This window comes from Lipotes vexillifer, unplaced genomic scaffold, assembly GCF_000442215.2.
Source record: "Lipotes vexillifer unplaced genomic scaffold, Lipotes_vexillifer_v1.1 scaffold21, whole genome shotgun sequence".
In the NCBI taxonomy this organism is placed as follows: Eukaryota; Metazoa; Chordata; class Mammalia; order Artiodactyla; family Lipotidae; genus Lipotes; species Lipotes vexillifer.
Window position 1 is genome coordinate 3,682,985 of NW_006774065.1, and position 25,458 is coordinate 3,708,442.

General features: G+C 41.0%; 1 protein-coding gene across 1 annotated transcript in view; it reads left to right on the forward strand.

Annotated features, from left to right (window-relative positions):
• The first annotated feature begins 2,737 nt into the window (after positions 1-2,737).
• The window catches only part of ATP2A2 (ATPase sarcoplasmic/endoplasmic reticulum Ca2+ transporting 2), a 55,521-nt gene continuing 32,800 nt past the window's right edge, over positions 2,738-25,458 (forward strand). Inside the window, 5 exon segments of the mRNA XM_007448721.1 lie at positions 2,738-2,855; positions 3,558-3,575; positions 3,661-3,743; positions 11,360-11,464; positions 15,467-15,605. Coding sequence (XP_007448783.1) covers positions 2,738-2,855; positions 3,558-3,575; positions 3,661-3,743; positions 11,360-11,464; positions 15,467-15,605 — 463 coding nt within the window.

A 25,458-nucleotide genomic window follows, 5' to 3' on the forward strand; every position in this document is an offset into this window, starting at 1 on the left:
CCCTTTTAGTCAAGACACCTCTGAGGAGGTAACATGTAAGCTGAAATCTGAACAATAACAAGGAGCTCGAAGATCTGGGGAAGAGCATTCAGTACAAAAGCACACATCAGGAACCTCCCAAGAAGCTCAAGAAGCAGAAGCACTTCCAACCCCAAGCAGAGACCAAGCCACAGAATAGAGATCCAAAGTCAAATGCTCAAGATAATTTCCAGGCTGAGAAAGGTAACAATCCTCCTGCCTGGAGTGCTTTTACACTCGCTGGGGTGAGGCAGAAGAGTTGGTAAGAAGTGGTGCAGGGGCTTCCCTGGTGGCGCAGTGGTTGGGAGTCTGCCTGCCGATGCCGGGGACACGGGTTCGTGCCCCGGTGCGGGAGAGTCCCGCATGCGGCGGAGCGGCTGGTCCCATGAGCCATGGCCGCTGAGCCTGCGCGTCCGGGGCCTGTGCTCCGCAGCGGGAGAGGCCGCAGCGGTGAGAGGCCCGCGTACCGCAAAAAAAAGAAAAAAAAAAAGAAGTGGTGCAGACCTGGTCTGAGGGGGAAAAGAACCACCAGCCCTCCATTACCACCCCCACCCCCCCACCGTGCAGCCACGTGTCCCTGATGGAAGAGGCTCCAATCCTGTGACCTAACCAGTTTCCACTTTGCTTCTCTTAGTGCATTGCCATACACTAGAATTTTTGTTTATTTCATGTAGGGTTTTGTTGGTCCTTTTCCAAGCATCAATCAAAACTGTATACCAGCCTCCACTCCTTGGAAATAATTAAATGAAATGACAAAATGACGTGCCTGATTTTTTCAGCTAGGTAATGTACTGTGATTTGCATCTGTTAAAGGACTTTAAGTCCTGAAGCTGAGCCATCTGGGACAACTGAGGTGATTTTTGTTCTGCCTTGGCTCCTGTGGATGGTACACCATAGCCAAACACAAAAGTGGACTAAATGCTTCACTCTGCAACATAGTCCCTTAAGAAAACTGCCCTTTGTGATGCGAACGTGTTCACCTTTTGCTCAAGAATTCAATGCGAAGGTCCCTTTCTCTGATGTCTAATTTTTTTATATTGGCAAAATTCCCTTTATCTTGCTGTTATATAGGTTTTCTTTTTTTAAAATTTACTTTTTCTTTTATATTAGAGTATAGTTGATTTACAATGTTGTGTTAGTTTCAGGTGTACAGCTAAGTGATTTAGTTATATATATATATATATGTTTTTTCTCAGATTCTTTTCCCATTTAGGTTATTACAGAATATTGAGAAGAGTTCCTTGTGCTATACTGTAGGTCCTTGTTGAGGTAGGTTTTCTACAGACCTCAAGAGCAAATTATCTGTGGTTTAAGAATAGATTTTTGGATTAAAGTCCTTTTTTCCCCTATTGGGGAAAGGGGCAGTCTAGAAAATAGCCTTAATCAATGCCCAAGCGAGGCACCTTCTAGCACAACTCTCACTTATTTAGCAGTTACAGTAGCGTAATCTGTGACTTCCATACAGACATGTTATCAAAGGCTGTGTGGGATATTAAAAACAATATGGGATGCGGTGTTCCTAAAGCGACAGATGAGGGATTTTGGCCGTGTGGGAAGTGAATTGCGGAATTCCTCCCCTCGGTTCCTAAGAGGGGCTCTGAAGTACACAGATTGGGTTGCAGAGTGCGGCCCTGGGGGGTGGAGGGCAAGGGGACGAGCCAAGGACACCAACCCCAGCGCGGTTCGGTGAAGCTCTGCGCCGACCGAGTTCGTAAGGTTCCTCGGCCTCGCCTGCCCAATCACCCACCCCAACCCGAGGCCGACTCTAAAGGGTAAGCAGTTCCCTTGGGGCAGCGAGTGCAGGGAGCCCACGTGAGCCCTCCACCTCCCTGGGTTCTGCGTCTACAGGTGGTTGAGCCGGGCGGGAATCGAGATCCGCATTAGCCAAAGAGAGGTGGAGGGCTCTCCGCCGAACAGCCGATCGGAGCGCGCAGGGCGCGGGCACGCCGGCTTCGATCCGGGTTCCTGGGGGCGGTTCGCGGGAGGAGGCGTGGCTTGCGCGGCCGCGTGGGCGCAAGTCGCGCGGGAGGGAGGGAGCCTGAGGGAGGGGGCGGGGCCGCGCCTCCCGCGCCGCGCTGGGCCCTCTCGGCCAATGAGCGGCGTCCACATGCCGCGGCGGCGGCGAGAGGGGAGGCAGCGGCGGATAAATGCTATTAGAGCAGACGCCGCGGAGCCGTCCCCGACGCCACCTCCTTCCCCTCCGCTGCGGTTTCCTCCGCTGCTGTCGGGGGTGCAGAGCTGAGGGGACAGGGCGAGCGCGCCGCGCATCACCCCGCCGGCTCTCCTCCGTTGCTCCGTTCCGCTCTCAGGGGTCGGCCGAGCGCCCCCTCCTCCGGCCCGGGCGGGGCCGAGAATCACCTCAGGAGAACGGGGAGGGGACCTAGGGGCCGCGGCCTGCACTCCCGGCGGGCGGTTGAGGGTGAAGGAGGCCCTCCCTTCTGACGAGGGGAGGGAGGGTCGGGAGGCCCCCCGCACCGTCCAGCTGTGCCCGGGGCGGGCGCCGGCGAGGGCCGGGCTGCGAGAGGGGCGGTTGCTGGGGGAGGGGGTGCGGGGTGATTTAGCGCCCGGCGAGGCGGAAGCGGCTGGAGTAGGAGAAGGAGGGGGGAGAGACCAGTCCGCGCCTGGGCGCCCGGGGTGGCACGAGCCCGCGGCCGGAGTGCGAGGCGGAGGCGAGAAGGCCGCGGGGACTGGAGGCGAGGCCGGCCGGGCCCCCGCAGCCATGGAGAACGCGCACACAAAGACGGTAGAGGAAGTGCTGGGTCACTTCGGCGTCAACGAGAGCACAGGGCTGAGCCTGGAGCAGGTCAAGAAGCTCAAGGAGAGATGGGGCTCCAACGGTAGGTGCCCGGCGCCGGGGCTGTAGCGGCGCCGCGCGGCTAGGCGCGGGCCCGAGAGCCAGGAAAGATGGCTGACTGAGCTCCACCTCGTGGGTTTCGGCTCCGCGCCTGCCTACGGCTGCAGGCGGCGGGTTGAGCCCGCGCGCCGGCCCCGCGGGAGAGGGCTTGCAGGCTGGGGGCTCTGGCGTCGGGTCTGCGCCTCCTCTCGACTTCCTCGCGGCTCCAGCCCTTGACCTTCCCCGCACGCAGCTAGCTCCGCGGCTTCTCACCAGCAGCAGCCGGCCCCGGCGGAGGGAGGGATGAGCCTCTTGCATCTGGGTTGAGTCCTGCGAGACATTTTCTCGTCCCTACCCGGTTTATGAGGCTTTGTAGTTGAGAATGCCTCTGACCGTTCTTGTACTACCCAAAGTTACACATCTGGCAGAAGTGATGACAGAGCTGAAATAACTCCTTGTTTCAGGAGACTTGCTTAGGTGGTGATGAGATTTCACGTTTTGGAGTAGATCAGTACAACAAATACTGCATATTTTCTTGGGGTACCATTTTGGTATGGTTTCTGTTAAATATGGTTGAATGTTCATATATCTAGGTGCGTCTTTCAAAGACAGTGATAATTTAGTAATTTTTGTAAAGACAGAGTGCTAAAATGTTTTTTTTCCCCCCCTCTTGGCACGTTGCCTGGTGAATTTCTACATTCTACAGAGTTACCGGCTGAAGAAGGTGAGTAATCTTAACACGTTTCTTCCCCCACTTTGTGTGCTGATCTTAGGATGACATTTACAACAGATATGTTTCTTTCTAACAGGAAAAACCTTGCTGGAACTTGTGATTGAGCAGTTTGAAGACTTACTAGTTAGAATTTTATTGTTGGCAGCATGTATATCTTTTGTAAGTATAAAGAAATTTACTTTCCAAAAGTTGAGACTATACCATAGATGAAAAACCAGGAAACAAATGTCTGTTGAGTGAGAACATTATATTTGGAGATTTAAGCTGTTTCTTAATGTTTTGTGTGGGATTTTGGGTTTTTTTTTTTTTTTGATTCCCTAGGTATTTTAAATTTATAAATAAAACATTTAAAGCCATTCGCGTACGGAAAATAAATGGATGTCTGACATTGGCAGTGCAGTTAGAAATTGTTCCCAAATGCGGCAGGCAGGGTCTTATAAATTCTTGTGGTTTATCAGCTTTTACTATCAAAAAGTTCTTTATTGGAAGGCCTTTTCTGTTTTGGGTTCTTCCGTTGTGTAAGATCATACTAAGATGATGTTGGGCTCTTTGTAGTCTGTAAATAGAACTTACAAAAGGAATATTCCAGTTGCTCTCCCTTCCTGGTAATGGCAAGGTGACAGTTGTTTCTGACAGTGACAAGAATGATGACGGCAGTGATGGCACCACTGTTGACCAAATTTGGTCACTGACCTTTAGGGTGGTAAATTTATCTAAATTGGACCCCTGTCTTGAGTGGCTCCTAGGTTGAGAGAACAAGGTTTAGTACAATTGGTTCTAGATCTTAAAAGAAAAAAAAAACTTTTTTCATGTTCTCTGTGCTTACCAGCTTGAGTCCTGTATGGTTGCTAAGAAACTAGTGAAATGCAAAGAACAGCAGAAGAAAGGTGATGGGGGTTGGAAAGGATAATTCTAGGTTATTATTAACTTTTTTTGTGTGTTCAATATTGATTTTTTTTTATTGCATTTTTTTACTTGGGCATTGGACTTCGAAGTTTTCCTAAAAATGGTCATGAATAGGACACAGATGTTCCTAATCCTAACAGCATGAGATGCCTTTTGTTCTTAAAGTACAGTATTTTATTATAAAAACCAAGATGGGAAGTGAAATTCACTCAGTGCAATAACGTGTTTCAGGCTTTGCAAACTTGACACAGCTTCAAGGTTTCATTTTTGTGTGTTTGTAAGCATGCAAGCCTCAGGGATCTACCTCTGTCTTTATTAACAACCTTACCTTAGAGGGCTATTTTGAGAACTAAATACACGAAGCAGTGGGCATTTCTTTACTTTCGGTGAAGGGAAAAAATTGGCAAGAGGTGAACTTTTTTGGAGTTTCTGTATGCAGATTGTGCCATGAGACTTTAATATGTCATGCCATGTTAGCCAAGTGATGTGTAGCCGTTAATAATTAATTCCTCACGAATGTTTTCTACGGTTTTCATTGAATAAAATTAAGAGAGTATCATAGCAAATCATTAAGCATGCTGAATTAGTCACTCCATACCTTATACGTGTCTCTTTTTCTTGGTTAAAAAAAATTCCCCTTCAGTAAGTGGCTGCTTCTTTACCAATTCAGATAAAGGAACAGAGCTGTTTGATTAATTAGTTTCAATACATTGTCGTGGAACAAAACAAATAATGTGTTTGAGGTAGTATAATGCTTATGTTTAAGCTGGCTACATAATTTTAAAATAGTCTCAAGCTTGGTAGTTTTAATACTGGGCTTCAGTAAGGTCATCGGAGATCTCTTAGAAGTTAATCAGCTGCTATATACAAGAAGAGATAAAATAAATTTTTATTGCGTTATTTTGTGTGTGTAACTTAAGGCAGTGTTGTAACATCGGTGGCATTATTTCCAGTAGACAAGCTATTGACTATTTGGTTGTATAGGATCTCTTGAGTGGCCAGTTTGAGTGACTTTATATTAATATTTTGAAATAATGATGTGAGTTTTACTTTGAAGTAAGGAGCTTAAATCTTCTGGGCATTTTCAAATGGTTTTTTAAAATTATTATTCTATTTTATTTTTTGGCTGTGCTGCATAGCTTGCAGTATCTGTAGTTCCCCGATCAGGGAATGAACCCGGCCGCAGCAGTGAAAGCCCCGAATCCTAACCACTGGAGTGCCAGGGAATTCCCTCAAATGGGTTTTTAAATAAAAGCTTTAATTTTGTTGTAAGGTAGGATGTTGGCTTTTTATAGCTTTTTAGAGCTATATTTTGGAGTTGAAATTTGAGTTACCTTTTTGGTAACTACATGGAGTTATTGCTTAGGAAATGAACTATGTTACATTTTTATTTTATGGGTTGCTAAACAGAAAAGTTTAAACATTTATTGTTTAGGAAGTACTGTAACTTAATTTGCTTTGATTTGTTTGATCAAGAAATTGCAGATATAAAACTTGTTGATTTTCTTCATGTGGGATTATCACTACTGCTACATTATGCTTGACCCTTTTCATTCCACATTTCTTTACCTTTGAAAAGAGCACTGAGTTTTTTGTGGTAGTCAGTTCATTCCTATTTGTTTAAAAGGAAAAATGGGAGAATATACATGCTCTTTTGGAGAAGCAGATAGGGAGTTTTTATAATGTATATGTGATACATCATCAGGTTCTGCTCAAGTTAAGAAATACTAGGCTTTAGTGATATATTTCAAATATCTAAGTAGTAAACTGTTAACCACAGTTAATATTTTGCGTTGGCAGAAAGTAGGAAACAGCATTAATGTTTTATACTTGTGACCTGTAGAGATAAAGTTTAATTAACGTGTCACTTGGGTTGGAAGAAGTGAGCTATATATCTCCCATTGTATGTGACGTAACATTAGAAATTCCTTAACTTGACATTCAGTACCTTTCTATCCTTTTCACTTTTTCTTTCCATTCCCCTTGTTCACCAACTTTGCCCTTCATATAACACATCATATGGTTGCTTAATTGGAATGCCTGTTCTTTTCTCTCTTCCCTGCTTCGTTAGGAATTGAGCACCTTAGGTACATGGCACAAACACTGGGGATGCAGCATGGAACGAAATACATGGTCTCTTACCTGGAGCTGACATTCTAGTGGAGACAGATAAAAGTAAAATATATAATAAACTGTTGGATTGGAGGTAGTGCTGTGGAAAAAAATAACATGGTTGGTGGTGGCGGAATAGGGGAGCCTGTGGAAGGAGTGCAGTTTTCAAATAGGGCAGTCAGGAGAGGTGTCTAAGGTGACAGTTAACCTGAAGGAAGTGAGCTTGAGGACCATATTTGTCTCATCTGTCAGAATCATAAAGTCCTCTCTGGTAACACAATTTGCATAAGCTTCTCTACCCTTCACCCCCATTTCCCTATCTCAGTTACTTAGATTGACCCTAAAATGCTAATACAACTTTCTTAGACCAGGGCATTTCTCAACTTTGATTTACATTTGAATAATTTGTCTTTTCTTCCTACTGGAACCTTTGAAGGGATTCTTAATTCCTTTTAGAACCTAGGTTAGTGCTTCTTTTCTTTAATTAATTAATTAATTTGTTATTTATTTATTTTTGGCTGTGTTGGGTCTTCGTTGCTGCGCACACGGGCTTTCTCTAGTTGCAGCGAGCGGGGGCTACTCTTCGTTGTGGTGCACGGGCTTCCCATTGCGGTGGCTTCTCTTGTTGCAGAGCACGGGCTCTAGGCGCGTGGGCTCAGCAGTTGTGGCTCATGGGCTCTAGAGCGCAGGCTCAGTAGCTGTGGCTCACGGGCTTAGTTGCTCCACGGCATGTGGGATCTTCCCGGACCAGGGCTCGAACCTGTGTCCCCTGCATTGGTAGGCGGGTTCTTTAGCACTGCACCACTAGGGAAGTCCCAGGTTAGTGCTTTTGAGTTAACAAATATTTGGATGAGTTTGTGTTGGTAGCATTTTCAAAATACATGAAATTTGTTTACTTTGGTTTTCTCAGTAAGATATATTCAAGAAGTATTTGATAATGTAGTGATTTTAAATTTTTCCTGTGTTTTCTTTTAATTATTTTGAAGGACAAAACGGGCAGTTTACTGATTGGTTTAAGTAATTTATTTAGAGCCTGTCTTTAAAATATGGTTTGAAAGGTGAATGTGTATGGGGTTTTTTGTTTTCTTTTAAATAAGATTGTATTTTCAAATCTGAAAATATTGAAGACTGTTTTCACATAAGCTTTATGTCCGGTTCACAAGAGAATCTATAGTCTAATTCATATTATTCTTTTTATAATGGCTGAAAGAATTTTTGTTTCTCACCTCAGAAAATTGCTATAACACTTATTGGTGATACTTTCTTATTTGTTTCCTCTTTTTAAATTTCTTGATGTAAATTTTTTCCTTCATTGAACAAATGTTTGAGTGCCCTAAGGCATTGCAAATTTCTAAGGATACAAGGAGGAATACAGACCTGATACATGTTTTAAGACCCTCAGTCTTAAGAATGTGCTTATGATCTCTCATTTTCTTCTTAAGTTCTTGTTAAGAGCTCTGCACATTATCCTAATGTGTAGATAACCGAGTCATGGTACCATGACTGTCTCCTAGTTTATACCAGAACATCCCTTTTTACCTTGGATTAAAATTTGCTTAATTCATTAAACCCTGCTCTCTGGCATCTTTTGGCTGTACTCTCAGAAGTTATGGTGATATACAGAGATCAGTCTTCCATATAACAATTAGAGGATACCCTACCCTATCTAAAGTAACCTAGCAAGGGAATTCCCAGTGGTTAGGACTCTGTGCTTTCACTGCCAGGACCCAGGTTCGATAACTGGTCAGGGAATTAATTAATTAATTAAATTTAAATAAATAAAGTAACCTAGCAAGTGTTTACTTTGAATAGGATTGACAAGTTTGAAGCTTTTGAACTTGCCGTAGCTGGATACTGTAAGCCCCAGAAGTACTATTACTGTATTAATAGTGCAAAGCAAAGAAAGAAGAAACACTATGCCTAAAATTATACTGCAGTAGCTTTTCCTTCCACTTCCCTTTGATATTGTTAATGAGGTTGGTTACCCTTTTGCTCTCTTAATGTTTAAGTTCATAGACTGCCAGGTAGGGACTTGTACCTTAGACGTTGTATGAGATTTTGTTTTGTTTATTCATGCATTTATTCAATAAATATATAGTGAGCATCAGCTATGTACCAGAGACTCTTCTAGACCCCTGGGGATAGAATAGTCAACAAAAGGAAATACAAACAGATAATCCTTTATATTCAACCTGTTCTCAATAAAGATTTTTTAGAAACATTCTCTCCGCCCCCTGTATATTTTGTATAACTTCTGGTAACCATAATTATGAACTGACTGTACTATAATGCTAATAAGACATAATAATTTGTCACTCATCCAGTTTCCCTCTTCACTACCCTCTTCCCCATCTCATGGGATCTTCCATCGGTCAGCAGCATCTTCCCATTTATACAAGAGAGGTTTTCTTTTCAATAGAACAAAACCATGAAGGACTGCACCATGTGGTTTGAACATGATTGACTGGATTGATTCTTAGCAGTAAATGAAATACGGTTCATCTTTATTTTGAGTTGTAGCACTTAATTCTTTGGGTTATTTGTGGGTTTCAAAATATTTTTTTAAATATTAGAAAATTGGTAGTTGTCAGTGTTAAATAGGTTCAGCCCTGTCCTTCCACACTAAGAGATTTGCCCACTAGTTTCTCATCAGGCAGTAATTATACATTGTACAGGACCCTCAAATAACTATGAATGCCTGTGTTTCTTACACATAAACATTTAAAGTCACATAGTGGAAGAAAAGGCTACTTCATAATACAGATGAGGCTTATTGCATTATGGATAAATACCACTTGTGCAAAGGAACCACACATTTGAAAAGTAGAGGTTTGCTTTGATAGTCCTGTCACTGCTTGCTTTCTTTAGTCTTTTCCTTTGTTCCAGCTTATGTGGGATATTGGTTTAAGTTTGTTCCTCAGGCCTAGCTGCCAAGAGGGAAATTCATACCCGCTTTAACAAGGTGTGAAGCTTATCTTACAGTTGCTAATGCCTCACTGACCTTTTCTAAAGGTCCTAGTTACTCTTCAAGTTGAGCAATTTTTCTCCCCCAAGAGCTAATTAAGTTTCTTATTTCTGATAGCTCTCCTTGGCAAATGTTTGAAAGGCTAGCATCAAAGCAGCTGTGATCTTGCATCTATCAAAATTTATAACTTCCTAGAGAAGTTTTCATCCTGCCATTAGGCCTGGCCTTAACACCAGGAATTCCCAGCTGAAAGCTTGCAGGAACAGTTTATATTCATTCTGGTGTTCTGCTTGCCCTGGTTCATTAGCTGTCAGTGGTGATTGGCGTCTTTCAGGACCTGGCCTTGGGTCTCCTGGTTTTTTTCCTGCTCAAATTGATATGATATTTCTTTTGTTGGTGGTATAGTGGTGAGCAAAGCTGCCTAACAAATTCCTTGCCTTAACGCCAGGAATGCCCAGCTGAAAGCTTGCAGGAACAGTTTATATTCATTCTGGTGTTCTGCTTGCCCTGGTTCATTAGCTGTCAGTGGTGATTGGCGTCTTTCAGGACCTGGCCTTGGGTCTCCTGGTTTTTTTCCTGCTCAAATTGATATGATATTTCTTTTGTTGGTGGTATAGTGGTGAGCAAAGCTGCCTAACAAATTGATATTTGTTGTGAATTCATTGTTACCCTCATTTACTTGCAAAATTCATGTTGGGTCTTGCCTTAATCATCTTTCTGGTTGTTTGCTGTTTGTGTCAAAGCTCACTTTATAGTATTCCACTAGGTACAAATGTAGTCGTCAGATGGCTTCATTATTGCCATACATCATATATGACAATATTAAAAAGTATCAGAAACAGTGCTTTCATTGTTTACTGAATAGATCTTTTAAAGAAAAGATTTCATTGTGGAATATACAAACATTTTAAGCAGTGTTAAAAGGCAAAGGCAAATCTTACCTCCCAGACTGTATCATAAGATACCTTTAACATCCTGTTTGGATTGGCAGTTTTCTACAAAAATTGGTTGTTAAATTTTTAACCATTTAGATGCCTCTTTTACTATGTTGTTTAAGATTCATTGTGTTGGATTCTCTCTTCTTAGGGTTGCTCACTTAGAAAGTACAGTGTGGCTTGTGTGAGCTAGAAGTTAATTCTCTGCTCATTTTTCTTGGGACAGTGTTCTGTGCCCAGGTATAATATTTTTGGATTTATGTCATCTCTGAAGAGCTGTATTCCTATACTAGATAGCATATGGAGGATAACCTTCAAAATACATTTCTGATTGCAGAACAACCTCGCAGTAATGACCTGCAGCAACACCACTGAAAATACGTGGGACATTAGCAGTTTATGTACTCTAATTTTGAGTCAATGATTAAGTTGTTTTTACTATGAATTTGTGCCACATAGGTATTATTTGATGGGAATATTAACCAAATTAACAAAGTTTCATGATTGCCTTTTGCTTTAACAAAATCAGGAATTTGTTTTATTTCTTTTGAAAAATATACACAGAAAATGAATGGGCTTTAGTTCCCCAAAAGTATTTGTTTTGCATTTTAAACCAATTATTACATGAAAAAGTAAATTAGTTCTTAAGGGTATTATTAAGAAGTTTATAGTTTTGAGTCTTAAGAATTATTGGGAACAAGATATAAGCTTGTTGTTTATGTCATTACATTTTGCTACCTTTTGTTTCTAAGGATGGTAAGAAAAGAGATTTTATGTATCATAATAATTCCTTTAATGCCAGCCACTTTGGTTGTAAGAACACATTACAGTTCTAACGCATGCCATTTCTCTTTTAGGTTTTGGCTTGGTTTGAAGAAGGTGAAGAAACAATTACAGCTTTTGTAGAACCCTTTGTGATTTTACTTATATTAGTAGCCAATGCAATTGTGGGTGTATGGCAGGTAAGCAAAAATTCCTGCAGAGCAAAATTTTGGTAATTTACGTAAGTGATTTAAACTGTGTTAAAACAATCTGTGGAACTACATGTGTTTTTTTATCTATTAATTTATTTAATGGCAAAATTTTACACCTCATGCATATATACTTTGCTGTTAAAATTGCTCATCCTTCATGGTAGCATGGAATTAAGAACAGTGGATAAAGAAGCTACTTAAGGAAAACCAGAAAATTTGACAACCAGTATTCTCTTTATATTTTCTAGCTGCTGCTTATGAAAAACTTTTATTCTCGTTGGGGTGTGTGTGTGTGTGTGTGTGTGTGTGTATTTAGCTATAAAAAGTGTTTAAATCTTAAATAATTTTACCTTCGGAGCATATTCCTGGCTATTTTCCCTTAACTGCCCAGTACCCAGGCCTTTCTTATTCACAGAATGGAAGCTAATTTTACTACAGAAACATAATGGGATCACACGTCTGCCCCATATTTGCATGATTGGTCTTCTGCAGATAGCTAGTTTGAGAATTTAACTTTTATAAGACTGTGGATCTGTTAGGTTTTTGTTTTTGATATATTTTAACAAACCCAGACTAATATTTCACATTCATCTTTTTATTTGTGGCTGTGTTGGGTCTTCTTTGCTGTGTGCAGGCTTTCTCTAGTTGCAGTGAGCGGGGGCTACTCTTCATTGCAGTGCGGTGGCTTCTCTTGTTGCGGAGCACAGGCTTCCGTAGTTGTGGCTCGGGGGCTCTAGAGTGCGGGCTCAGTAGTTGTGGCGCACTGGCTTAGTTACTCCGCGGCATGTGGTATCTTCCCGGACCAGGGATCAAATCCGTGTCCCCTGCATTGGCAGGCAGATTCTTAATCACTGTCACCGGGGAAGTCCCTCTCATTCATCTTTTAAGTATTGATCTTTTAGATGTTTGATAGCTGTAGTCACCTCTTTCAGGACTAAAATAGAGTGCATCTGTCATTCTTAAAGTGGAAGCATCTTATAAACATATTTAATCCTGTTGGAATTGTAAACTTCTGATCTTATTAATAAACATGAAGGCCTTTATGTGGTGAGCTCATTTAGAAGGAAGCCTACTTAGAAGAAAATTTTAATTGTGCTACATTTGATTTTTTAAAATTGCTTTTATTTAAATAGAAATGATCTTTTTGTGAATAATTTAGGCAAAAGAAACAATATATAGCATTAGATTGTCCTTCTCAAGTTAGTAATATGCATTTTTAAATTAATTTATGTCAGTTACATAGTAGATACCTCATACATATTCCCATTTCATGCTTAGAGTGATTTTGTAAGGCAGATGATATTCCCATTGGACAGATGTGACATAGAAGTTCAGAGTGATTAACTTATCAAAGGCCATACAGATAGTACATACGTAGAGTATCTGGGATTTATATCCAGGGTCAGGCTGATCTGAGCTCCAAAGTAAAATTTTACAGCAATTTTCACAGGACTTTCAGATGTCTTAGCTTAAAGAAAACAGTAATATTTTTGATGGATATCCTATTACATAATATACAGAAGGGTATGAGCAATAAATACTATAGGGTTCTTGCTTTCTGGAAGTAATGAAAGTTATAATTATAGTGTAAGGTAGTATTTGGGAGGGGTGGGGCATGTATTTCTGATCAGTGTCATCAAGGAAGGCTGACAAGCAATTGGGGGAACTATAAAGAAATAGGACTTTTGTGGGTGGAAGCTGGGGAGAATATTCCAGAGAGGGGGTGGCATGAGCAGAGAGGTACAAAGTGTGTTTGAGGAATGACATTTAGACCTATGTAGGTTTGACTGGAGGAGGTAGGAGTTGTAACTTTTAGAACAAAGGAAACCTTAGAAGGTCTTCTAAGTTTTTGTTCATAGTAAGTTAGGTATATTTGTTTTTCCCCCAAGCTGACCTGTTTTTTGTTGTTTGTTTGTTTTTGTTTTTTTTAAATAAATTTATTTATGTTTGGCTGTGTTGGGTCTTTGTTGCTTCACGCGGGTTTTCTCTAGTTGCGGTGAGTGGGGGCTCCTCTTCGTTGAGGTGCGGTGGCTTCTCTTGTTGCAGAGCACGGGCTCTAGGCGGGTGGGCTCAGTAGTTGTGGCTCACAGGCTCTAGAGTGCAGGCCCAGTAGTTGTGGCGCACGGGCTTAGTTGCTCCGTGGTATGTGGGATCTTCCCGGACCGGGGCACGAACCCGTGTTCCCTGCATTGGCAGGCGGACTCTCAACCACTGGGCCACCAGGGAAGCCCTGAAGTGGGATTTAAATTATTTTTATCATGAACTTTCCAAATTTAAGGTTTCCTGTACTTTCTCAGGAATGCATACATAAAAAGTTAGACACATACCATTAGCTTTCAGTTTTGTGTCATCTAAATTCTCTTTAAGCAGGTTTGGGGACTTAATTCTTACCACAGTGTGAAAAATTAGATTGCATGTTATCGAGCATAAATTTTATCCAAATAAAGGTTAAACTGAAGAGCTTTAGATTGGAGGGCAAAGATGTGAGAGAAATGAAAGAATTCCTTTGTCCACTGAGTAACCTCAACTGAGCATGTGCTTTGTAGATTTGCTCCTTCTAATTGCTTATTTTCTTTTTCTTTTTATTTTATATTTATTTTTGGCTGCGTTGGGTCTTCGTTACTAAGTGCGGACTTTCTCTAGTTGCAGTGAGCAGAGGCTACTCTTCGTTGTGGAGTGTGGGTTCTCATTGCAGTGGCTCCTCTTGTTGCAGAGCACGGGCTCTAGGCGCGAGGGCTTCAATGGTTGTGGCACACGGGCTCAGTATTTGTGGCTTGCAGGCTCTAGAGTGCAGGCTCAGTAGTTGTGGTGCACGGGCTTAGTTGCTCTGCGGCATGTGGAGTCTTTCTGGACCAGGGCTCAAATCTGTGTCCCCTGCATTGGCAAGTGGATTCTTAACCACTGCGCCACCAGGGAAGTCCTAATTGCTTATTTTCTAAAAGGAGAAAAGGCAAATTTCACACATACTCTCCCACCACCCCCCAAAGGAACTTTCCCTTAGCTTTTTTTTTCCCCAACATGGCTCGTTTTAATTCTGCATCTTTCATCTTGAAATTAGGAAATAAAAATTGTGTGTCGGGCTTCCCTGGTGGTGCAGTGGTTGAGAGTCTGCCTGCCGATGCAGGGGACACGGGTTCGTGCCCCGGTCTGGAAAGATCCCACATGCCGCAGAGCGGCTGGGCCCATGAGCCATGGCCGCTGAGCCTGCGCGTCCAGAGCCTGTGCTCCGCAATGGGAGAGGCCACAACAGTGAGAGGCCTGCGTACCGCAAAAAAAAAAAAAAAAATTGTGTGTGACTAAGTCTTGACATGTTCATGTATAATATTATGGTAAATATGGTATGTGACTGGCAGTGCTTCCGGCCACTTATTGGTCTTTAGTACTGGTGAGAGATTTAGAATTTGTGAGACGTAACTGGATTTTCTTAATTCATCACTCAAAGCATTCACTGTGTACCAAAACACAATCTAAGCATTTTACACATAGCTTGTATATCCTCACAACCCTTGAGGGTGGGTACTGTTAGTGTCCTGGTTTTGTAGGCCATAAAGCTGTGTGTCATGTTATCCACAGTCACATAGCTTTTGAGTGCAAAAGCCTGGGTTGAGCCTGGGCAGTCCAACCCCAGACCATCACCTTTCATGAGGGTCACGATTGATTTAATGATGTGAGTGTGTGAAACTGAAGGTGAGTGCCATGTTGCATAGTGTGCATAGGGACAGCAGGTTCTAATAACTGCTTTCCATTGATTTTTATCTCCTTACCCTTCTTCGGGTGCTTATTTTTTCATTTTTAATACAAAATCATAAGGGCCTAGTGTTATTACCTTAAGATGTTAATCATTTATTACATATGTCATTAATATGCATCTCCTGTGTTTTTTCTTTTTAAGTTTAGTTTACAACTCTAAAATTTGATTCCTAGGGCCAGAAACACTTGGCAGTGGCAGGCTGTATTTACTACTGTTATCTTTTGTTTTCTTTTTTACAGGAAAGAAATGCTGAAAATGCAATCGAAGCCCTTAAGGAGTATGAGCCTGAAATGGGCAAAGTGTATCGACAAGACAGGAAGAGTGTACAGCGGATTAAAGCTAAAGACATAGTTCCTGGTGATATTGTAGAAATTGCTGGTGAGTTGAGTTTGTCATTTTTATTTTAGGTTGTATATCTGAATACAGTCCTTTTCTGAAGGCTCATACTTAAGAGTTTTAAAAGTTAGGCTCGTGTATCAATTATGTTAACAGATTTTTAGTGCTATCCAAACGAATCAGGTTTTCTGTAAAATTTTCGAAGTGTTTTGGCACCTCCCTTCATGTTGATGTGTTTATCTTTTTTTTTTAAAACAAGGTGTTTTGAATGATTGTGCTTATTACTTTTAGTACATTGTGGAACACTAGTGCTGGTGAGATAATGAACTTAATCTTGACGTGACAGTTAGTTGTAGTGAGCAGTTTGTAGAATACTAGTTAATGGCTACATAGTTTTTCCTGTTTTGGTTCTTGGCACAAATAGGTCAGTCTTGGAACGGTCAAACCTAGTTGATGGCTAAGGGTAATCTCATGACTTTAAAAGCTCTACTTAAGAATACTTTGACATAACACTGAGCCAGGGATCTAGGTTTGGGCTTTAAAGAGTTAGTGAATCCACTGCAATGCCAGAGCTCTACACAGATCTCAAAAAGGTCCTCCTTCCTATAGGTCAATGCCATGTTTTCAGGCAACCCAAATGCCCCTGGAGCCAGTCAGAACTGTGTAATCTTTTTGCTGGGGAATTATTACATTGGGTTATTCAAATCATTGTGGTTTTTCACACCCTCCTGAGCTCGGAATACTTGTTTTCTTTTTGTGAATTGTCTCATAGTAACACCTTTACACTGACTTGTGGGGAAGTTGTGCTTTGTCTTACTCATTGTAATGAGAATTCAGTGCTGAGTCTCCTGGCCTGTGCTCTACAGTTTTGGCCTTTGAAAGTAAATTACCGGGACTTCCCTGGTGGTCCAGTGGTTAAGACTCTGCCCTCCCAATGCGGGGGGGCCCGGGTTCGATCCCTGGTCAGGGAAACTAGATCCCGCTTGCTGCCTGGCACAGCCGAAAAAACAAACAGAAGAAAAACAAAAGTAAACTACCTTGTCATAGGTCTTCCAGAAAAAGAATAGTGTTGCCTGTGTACCCACACGTTGATTACTTAGGACAGCAAAATTTGTATAAATGACCTAACAGCTTGCTTAATAGTGTTAACAAAAGTACAACTCAGAATGAAGTCTTTTGGCCAGTGGATTTTTTAAACTTAATTTTGACATAATTTCAGACTTAAAAGTTGCAAGACTAGTAAGAGTTCCCATTTAGCTTTTACTCAGATTCTCCAAATGTTTGTTATCACACGTGCATTATCCTCTTTCAGTCTGTATCTATACATTCACACATTTTTGTCTGAACTATTTGAGAGTAAGTTGCAGAAATGATGCCTCTTTACTCCTAAATACTTGAGTGATTATTTTATAAAATTTAGAGCATTCTTTTAATATGATTCCAGTTAACTACTGAAAGTAGATAACAGTATTGTACCAGTTTTTTAATCTGTAGACCTTATTTAGATTTAACCATTTTGTCACCATGGATTTTACAGCAAAAATGACTTAGGGAATTCTGGTGGTGATGTAGGAAGTAGGTCAGAATGGGAAGGCTGGAGATAGGTAAAAGCTAATGAGAGCAAACAATAACGAAGGCTGTAGCATTAAGAATAATGAGGGGAAGAGTTTGAGTTTATAAGTAGGAGTTTTAAAGCAAGGGTGCACATCAGAATTATCTGGGGACCCTCCTTAAAAGTTTTTACCAGGTCTCAACCCAAAGTATTAACTCTGAATCTCCCTTGGGCGAGGAATTACAGCCATGTATAGTTTGAAAAGTGAGCCTCAGGTTTAGATGCCAAGCAACAGGTTTTGATAACTTAATAGATATTGGGGTGGATGTGAAGTAGGGTGTGGCATCAAAGATACTGGCAGGATATCTAGTTTAGGTGCCCGGGTAGTGATGGTGCTAGTAACTGAGGAAGGAAACATTACAGGAAGATAGTTTGTCTTTCCACAAATATATATGTGGTCAGTGCACTTGCAGGTCACCTAAATATTGCACAACATTCTTTTTGACTTTGTATGTTTTCCAGTTCTCCAGCTTAGTCTGGTAATATACTTTCAGCCTGTCAAATTAAGATATTGTAAGAATTTTTTGTGCTACTTAAGCTATTTCAGTATCTGAAAACTTAGAGAAATCACCCCCAAAGTGTTTATCCTTGGTTTGCATCAGTAGATGGCAGTGGTTTACAGTGTCAGAGGAAACTGTAACCTTGATCCTCAAAGCATCATCTTCCCTTTCGAAGGAATAAACTAAGACCAGCTTCTCTTCAATGGAGGTGGTTTTGGTTTCTCTTTTCTCTGAATTCTGGTTCTCTCCAGTCTTTCCTATCTCAGTAAGTCACTCTTACCACCTAGTTAACTGAGAGAAACTTGGGAATCATCTTGATTCTTTCCTCTTTTATTCTGTCTCTAAGACCAGTTGATTCTGTCTCCAAAACACACCCAAATTTGTTTACTACTTTTTCCTCAGTCACCACACCAGTCCCACCATCACCTCACACTGACATTGTCATTGTGTCCTAATGAGGCTCTGCCCTCCTTTACTGTTTTCTTTCCACACAGAAGCCAGAGTTTCCTAAAGGTCATGTTTATTCACTTGCTAAAACACTTCAGTGGCTTCTCTCTTGCACCAGAAATATAAATTTTTTTCTTTGACCCTAAATGACCTTGCATTGTATAGCTCCTGCGTGCTTCTGTGATTTCATCTTATGCAACTCCCTGTGTTCTAGCCATACGGGACTCTTTTTTTTTTTTTTTTTTTTTTTTATATGAACTCCACATATTAATTCTAAGGCACTTTTTCCTCCTACTTTCTTTTTTTTAAAAAATAAATTTATTTATTTATTTTTGGCTGAGTTGGGTCTTTGTTGCCGCGCCCGGGCTTTCTCTAGTTGTGGCTAGCGGGGGCTACTCTTCATTGCAGTGCGTGGGCTTCTCGTTGCAGAGCACAGGCTCTAGGTGTGCAGGCTTCAGTGGTTGTGGTGTGCGGGCTCTAGAGTGCAGGCTTAGTAGTTGTGGCGCACAGGCTTAGTTGCTCTGTGACTCGTGGGATCTTCTCGGACCAGGGCTCGAACCTGTGTCTCCCGCATTGGCAGATGGATTCTTAACTACTGCACCACCAGGGCAGTCCCTATATAGTGTGTTTTTGGGTTTTTTTTTTTTAAGCATTTCTTAATTTTTAAAAAAAATTATTTCTTTTGTTTTATTTATTTTTGGCTGCATTGGGTCTTCGTTGCTGTGCACGGGATTTTCCTAGTTGTGGCAAATGGGGGCTACTCATCGTTGTGGTGCGCAGGGCCTCATTGCGGTGGCTTCTCTTGTTGCAGAGCACGGGCTCTAGGCATGCAGGCTTCAGTAGTTGTGGCTCACCAGCTCTAGAGCGCAGGCTCAGTAGTTGTGTCGCACGGGCTTAGTTGCTCTGTGGCATGTGGGGTCTTCCTGGACCAGGGCTCGAACCCATGTCACCTGCATTGGCAGGCAGATTCCCAACCACTGCACCACCAAGGAAGCCCCACTGCCTTTCTTTTAATATTCAAAAAAAAAATTAAAACATGAGTTTAAATCCCTCATCTTAGGTGAATCTACTTATTACCAATAGTAATTGTTCTAAGCAGTACACATACTCAACCCTATTCCGATTTCACCTGTTTTTGAATCCTTTGTGAGGAGTCTAACAGGTCCTGATAGTTAACACTTTTTTCCTCCAACTCTTCCCCCACTGTATACTAATTGCTAAAAGCATATGCAATGCTTGGACATTGGGCTCTTGTATACTACTATTTTTTGAATTTTGACCATTCTGAGGGATGCTGAACAGAGGTGGTAACTAGTTTTAGATAGATATGAGCAACCAGTTTTAGATAGATATGAACATTTTATTAAACACTATTGTCATACTACTAGGCAATGAGCAGAAGTGTGTCACACTGATCATTGTAATCTTCTTGCTGAGCATGTAACAAGCTCTCAGTGAGTAATAAATGAAACTTGAAATCGGAAGTATGGAGTAGGTTTAGCTAATGTAAACCTGCTTATTGTGCAGCTTCTGTGCAGAATAGATAATTTGAAGTCTCTATGCTTAAGTTCAGTAATAACGAAGCTTGAAGTGTGTGCCAGATATAGTGATAAACTTGCTAGTGCTTGGTTTTTAACCATCAACCACTCTATGGGGTGCATACTGTCAGTCATATTTTACAATTGAAACTGAGTCTTTGTGGTTTATTGCTTCTATCTTCAACTGTAGTTAATTTGCTAGAGAATATACAGTATCCTTAGTGAATGTGTACATATTTCATATATCAATTTTTTGGAGGCCTAGTTTACAGTCTTTTAAAAACAGCTTTATTGAGATATAATTCACATGCCATAATTAATATTCACTCCTTTAAAGTGTGTAATTAAGTGGTTTTTAGTATATTCAGAGTTCTACAGTCATAACCACTGTCTAATTTCAGAACATCTTCCTCCAAAAAGAAAACCCTATATCCATTAGCAATCACTTCCTCTGCCCGTCTTTCCCCAGTCCCTGGCAACCACAATTTTTTTTTAGGGATTTGCTTATTCTGGATATTGCATATAAATGGAACCATACAATAAATGCCCTTTTTAGACTGGCTTCTTTCACTTAGTATATTGTTCTCAGGATTCATTTATGTTGTAGCATGTATCATATAGTTCATTCATGTGTATACTGTATTCTTTATGGCTCAATAATATTCCATTGTTTAGATGTGCCGCATTTTGTTTATTCATTCATCAGTTCATGAGTATTTGAGTGGTTTTCCCCTTTCTGGCTGTTATGCTACTGTGAACATTCAAGTATAATTTCTGTGTGAACATATGCTTTCACTCTCTTAGATATATACCTAGACATGGAATTGCTGGAGCTTATGGTGACTCAAAGTTTAACATTTTGAGGAACTTCCCAACTGTTTTCCAAAGTGATTGCATCATTTTACATTCCACCAGCAATGTATATAGGTTCCAGTTTCTCCACATCCTCATCAATACTTTTAATTTTAGCCTTGAAGTGTTATCTCATTGTGGTTTTTTTTTTTTTTTTTTTTTTTTTTTCTGCGGTACTCGGGCCTCTCAGTGCTGCAGCCTCTCCTGTTGCGGAGCACAGGCTCCGGACGCACAGGCCCAGCGGCCATGGCTCACGGGTCCAGCCGCTCCGCGGCATGTGGGACCTTCCCGGACCAGGGATCGAACCCGTGTCCCCTGCATCGGCAGGCAAACTCCCAACCACTGCGCCACCAGGGAAGCCCCTCATTGTGATTTTAATTTGTACTTCTCTAATTTCCTAATGATATTGAGCATCTTTTCATGTGCTTATTTTCAATTAGTATGTCATCTTTGAGAACTGTCTAAATCCATTGGGTTTAGTTGGGCTTTTTAATGTTGAGTTGTAAGAGTTCTTTACATATCCTGACTTATCAGATAGGGTTTGAAATTTTTTTTTCCTGTTCTGTAGGTTTCTTTTTTACTTGACGGTGTCCTTTGTAGCATAAAAGTTTTTAATTTGATAGAGTCCTATTTGTCTTTTTTTTTCTTTCATTGCTTGTGCTTTTGGTGTCATATCTAAGAAGATATTCTATATTCTCATGTCACCAAGATTTTGTATACAGTGTGAGGTAGGTGTCCAACTTGATTTTTTTGCATTTGGATATCCAGTAGTACCAGCACCATTTGTTGAAAAGACTTCTTCATTGAATTGTCCTGACACTCGTCAAAAATCAATTGACTTCATTTTCCACTGCAAATTGACTATTATTCCATTGATCTGCATGTCTGTCCTCATGCCAGTACCACAGTGTCTTGATTACTGTAGCTTTGTAGTAAGTTTTGAAATCACTAAATTTGAGTCCCCTGGCTTTGTTGTTTTTCTAGATTATTTTGGGTGTTCTGGGTCCCTTGCATTTCCGTATACATTTTAAGTTTAGCTTGTTAATTTCTGCCCCAGAACCCTGCATAGATTTTGATAAGAATAATGTTGACTCTGTAGCTCAGTTTGGGGAATATAAACATCACAGTAATATTAAATCTTCTGATCCATGACCATGGGGTGTCTTTATGTTTATTTAGGTCTCGTTTCTTTTAACACTCTGTTTTCAGCGTTCAAGTCTTGTACTACTTTTGTTAAGTTTATTCCTAAGTATTTTATCGTTTTTTGTTTGTTTTTTTGCGGGGGAGCTATTTGTAATTGGAACAGTTTTCTTAATTTCATTTTCAGATTGTTATTTGCTAGTGTATAGAAACACAGTTGATTTTTGTGTACTGATATTGTACCTTGCAATCTTGGTAGACTCTTTTATTCTAATAGTTTTTAGGGGTTCCTTAAGATTTTCTCTATATAAGACCATGTCATCTGAAAACAAATATTTTTGTCTTTTCAGCCTGGGTGCCTTTTCTTTTTCTTGTCTAATTACCCTGGCTAGACTCTCCAGTAGAATGTTGAAAAGAAGTGGCAAGAGTAGACATCCTTGTCGTGTTCCTGGTCGTAGGGGAAAAGCATTCAGTCTTTTACCATGAAGTATGATGTTAGCTGTGGGTTTTATAGATGCCCTTTATCATGTTGAGGATGCCTGATCACAATTTTAATTTTTAGGTTGTCAGTATACTCTTGTTTGGTCTGTTCTGGTGATTTTTCGTGGTGGTTATGTATTTAGATCCAAATTAGAAATGGTTAGTTTTGCTAGATTACTAGGACCAGTGGGTCACTGAACTGGGAAAGATGTAATCCTAATGCATTTAAGTGAATTATATGGAACGTTTTGGGAAAACATATTGTGACTGCTTGACCTGGGCCAGATAAATAGGTATTTATTTTATTCAGACTTTTAAGACTATACACATTGAGGCTTTTTAACTTCTACTTTTATTAGGATTAGTAATCTAGTTGACCCTGCAATTTGGCATTTAGCCCAATAATTCAGTTCTGTAAAACTGTAGAAATGAACTTCAATTCTAAATGTAGATCTAAATGATTTCTTGTCAAAGTCTTACTCTCTACATGGCCTGAAGGGATAAATGGCATGAATTGTGCTCTTAGACATGGTAACTTTTATACTATTACTTAAATTATGAAATTGAGTGTGAGAGGGTTCTTTCTGGTGAATTGAAAAACTGGAGAATACTGTGAACTGTTTTGAAGATGAAAGTGAGCATGGAGTTGCTTTTTTGATATTTGCCAAAAGAAAGAGACCTTTTTGTAGTCATTGTTTGGATGTAAGAATCACCTCCTAACTTCAGATGATAAACTTCTTTTTGCTAGCTTCTGGAAGACATCTGATAGGATGGTTCTGCTGAACTTTCTGAAGACTGGGTGGCTTTTTGAGGGGGAGAGGGAGGGGGTTTAAGGGAATTATATTTTAGATGTTGCTATACCAACTAATAACCTTTCCAGGAAGACATTGTGTAAGCATGCATAGCAAAACCATACGTATACTTCTAACTATCTAGAATACAGGAACCAAATAAAATTGATTTGGCAAGTATAAATATATCTTCTGAAGCCACAATAATTTTGTTTTATCTTAATGCCAGGAAAATATTTCTCTGACGGATGGAAACCAAAAGTAATAAAATCAGGGGCTTCCCTGTTGGTGCAGTGATTGGGAGTCTGCCTGCCGATGGCAGGGTACATGGGTTCGTGCCCCGGTCCGGGAAGATCCCACATGCCGCGGAGCGGCTGGGCCCGTGAGCCATGGCCGCTGAGCCTGTGCGTCCGGAGCCTGTGCTCCGCAACGGGAGAGGCCACACCCGGTCTGGGAAGATCCCACATGCCGCGGAGCAGCTAGGCCTGTGAGCCATGGCCGCTGAGCCTGCGCGTCCGGAGCCTGTGCTCCGAACGGGAGAGGCCACAACAGTGAGAGGCCCGTGTACCGCAAAAAAATAAAAAAATAAAAAGTAATAAAATCAGGTATAATTTTATGAGAAATGAACATCAGTATTTAAGCGTTCTGTATTATCTGCCAATATTTATTATCAAGGTGAATCGAGCTATGATAGTCATGAAACTGTTTAACTTTAGAATTTGGGGAGGTTTCAGTATTTGCACGGGAGGGGTATTACTGACTTCTCAAGGCGACTGTTTTCAGATTTTTTTTTTTTTTAATTTATTTTTGGGTGTGTTGGGTCTTCGTTGCTGTGCGCAGGCTTTCTCTAGTTGTAGTGAGCAGGGGTTACTATTTGTTGCGGTGCGTGGGCTTCTCATTGCGGTGGCTTCTCTTGTTGCAGAGCATGGGCTCTAGGAGCACAGGCTTCAGTAATTGTGGCTTGTGGACTCTAGAGTGCAGGCTCGGTAGTTGTGGCGCATGGGCTTAGTTGCTCCGCGGCATGTGGGATCTTACCAGACAAGGGCTCGAACCCGTGTCTCCTGCATTGGCAGGCAGATGCTTAACTGCTGTGCCACCAGGGAAGTCCCTTCAGAGTTGTTTAAAAGAAACTTCTTGTATTTTGGTAATCCAGAGTTGATGAATAACGCAAGGACATAAATATCCTCAGATGACTTCTGTCCTGTAGTATACTCTGGAATAAATCATATTTTAAGATTATGTAGGTGATAGAAATGAGTCTCAACATAAAACTGCATTTGCTTTATTTAAGTTCTGGAGAAGTTGATTTTATATTTCCTAAAATGAAGAATAAATATTCAGCAGTAGTGCCAGCAGTTTCAGGATTTTTTAAATGAAAAGAATAATTCTTAAACTTGGTAATTATTTAAGGGAAGAAAAGTTTCACTTTTGATAGCTTGCAGTAATGAAATTTAGTAACATGTATGAAGTAGCATCTCCAAGCATTTGAGGAAAAGAAAAGATAAAGTTGTAAAATAGAAAGATGACTGATTCATGTAAGAACCTGTGTTATTATCCTAATTCCATATGACACTGGGCAAAGTAAATTAACCTAATCTCTACAAAACTGGGTAATTGGAGTAGCCTCTTAAGGAGCTTTCTGGCTCAAAAGATGTATGATTCAGATAATGTAGCCTCATTTGTTTAGCTGGGGCCGTGAGCCTTTTTTTCTTTTGCTTTTAGAAAAAAGAATAGGAGAAGCCTGACTGAACAGTCAGCAAACACTTAATCCATACCTGTTGAGCTCCCTAACACAAATATCAGAAAAGTTAATTCTGTGCTGTAGAGCAGAGGGGTTGGCAAACTTTTTTTAACGGAGCTACCTAGTAAATATTTTGGCTTTTGTGGTCCCAAACAGTCTCTGTAGGGGGGGAAAAAATTTTTTTTTTTAAACAAGACTTTAAAAATGAAAATCATCCTTGGCTCAAGGGCTGTTTTTATATTTATTTTTATTATTTTTTTGTTGTCATTTACTTAGGTTGTGCCAGGTCTTAGTTGCAGCAGGTGGGTTCCTTGGTTGTGGTATGCAAACTCTTAGTTGCGGCATGCATGTGGGATCTAGTTCCCCGACTAGGGATCAGACCCAGGCCCCCTGCATTGAGAGCGCGGAGTCTTACCACTGTACCACCAGGGAAGTCCTTCAAGGGCTGTTTTTAGTGTGATTTTTTTTTTTTTTTTGCCTGCATTGGGTCTTTGTTGCTGGGTGTGGGCTTTTCTCTAGTTGTGGTAAGCAGGGTCTACCCTTTGTTGCGGTGCGTGGGCTTCTCATTGTGGTGGCTTCTCTTGTTGCAGAGCACGGGCTCTAGGGCTCGTGGGCTTCAGTAGTTGTGGTGCACGGGTTTAGTTGCTCTGTGGCATGTGGGATCTTCCTGGACCAGGGCTCGAACCTGTGTTGCCTGCACTGGCAGGCAGATTCTTAACCACTGCGCCACCAGGGAAGTCTACAGCAGTAGTTCTTAATCATTTCTAGATCACACGTCCTCTAAAAATTATGGA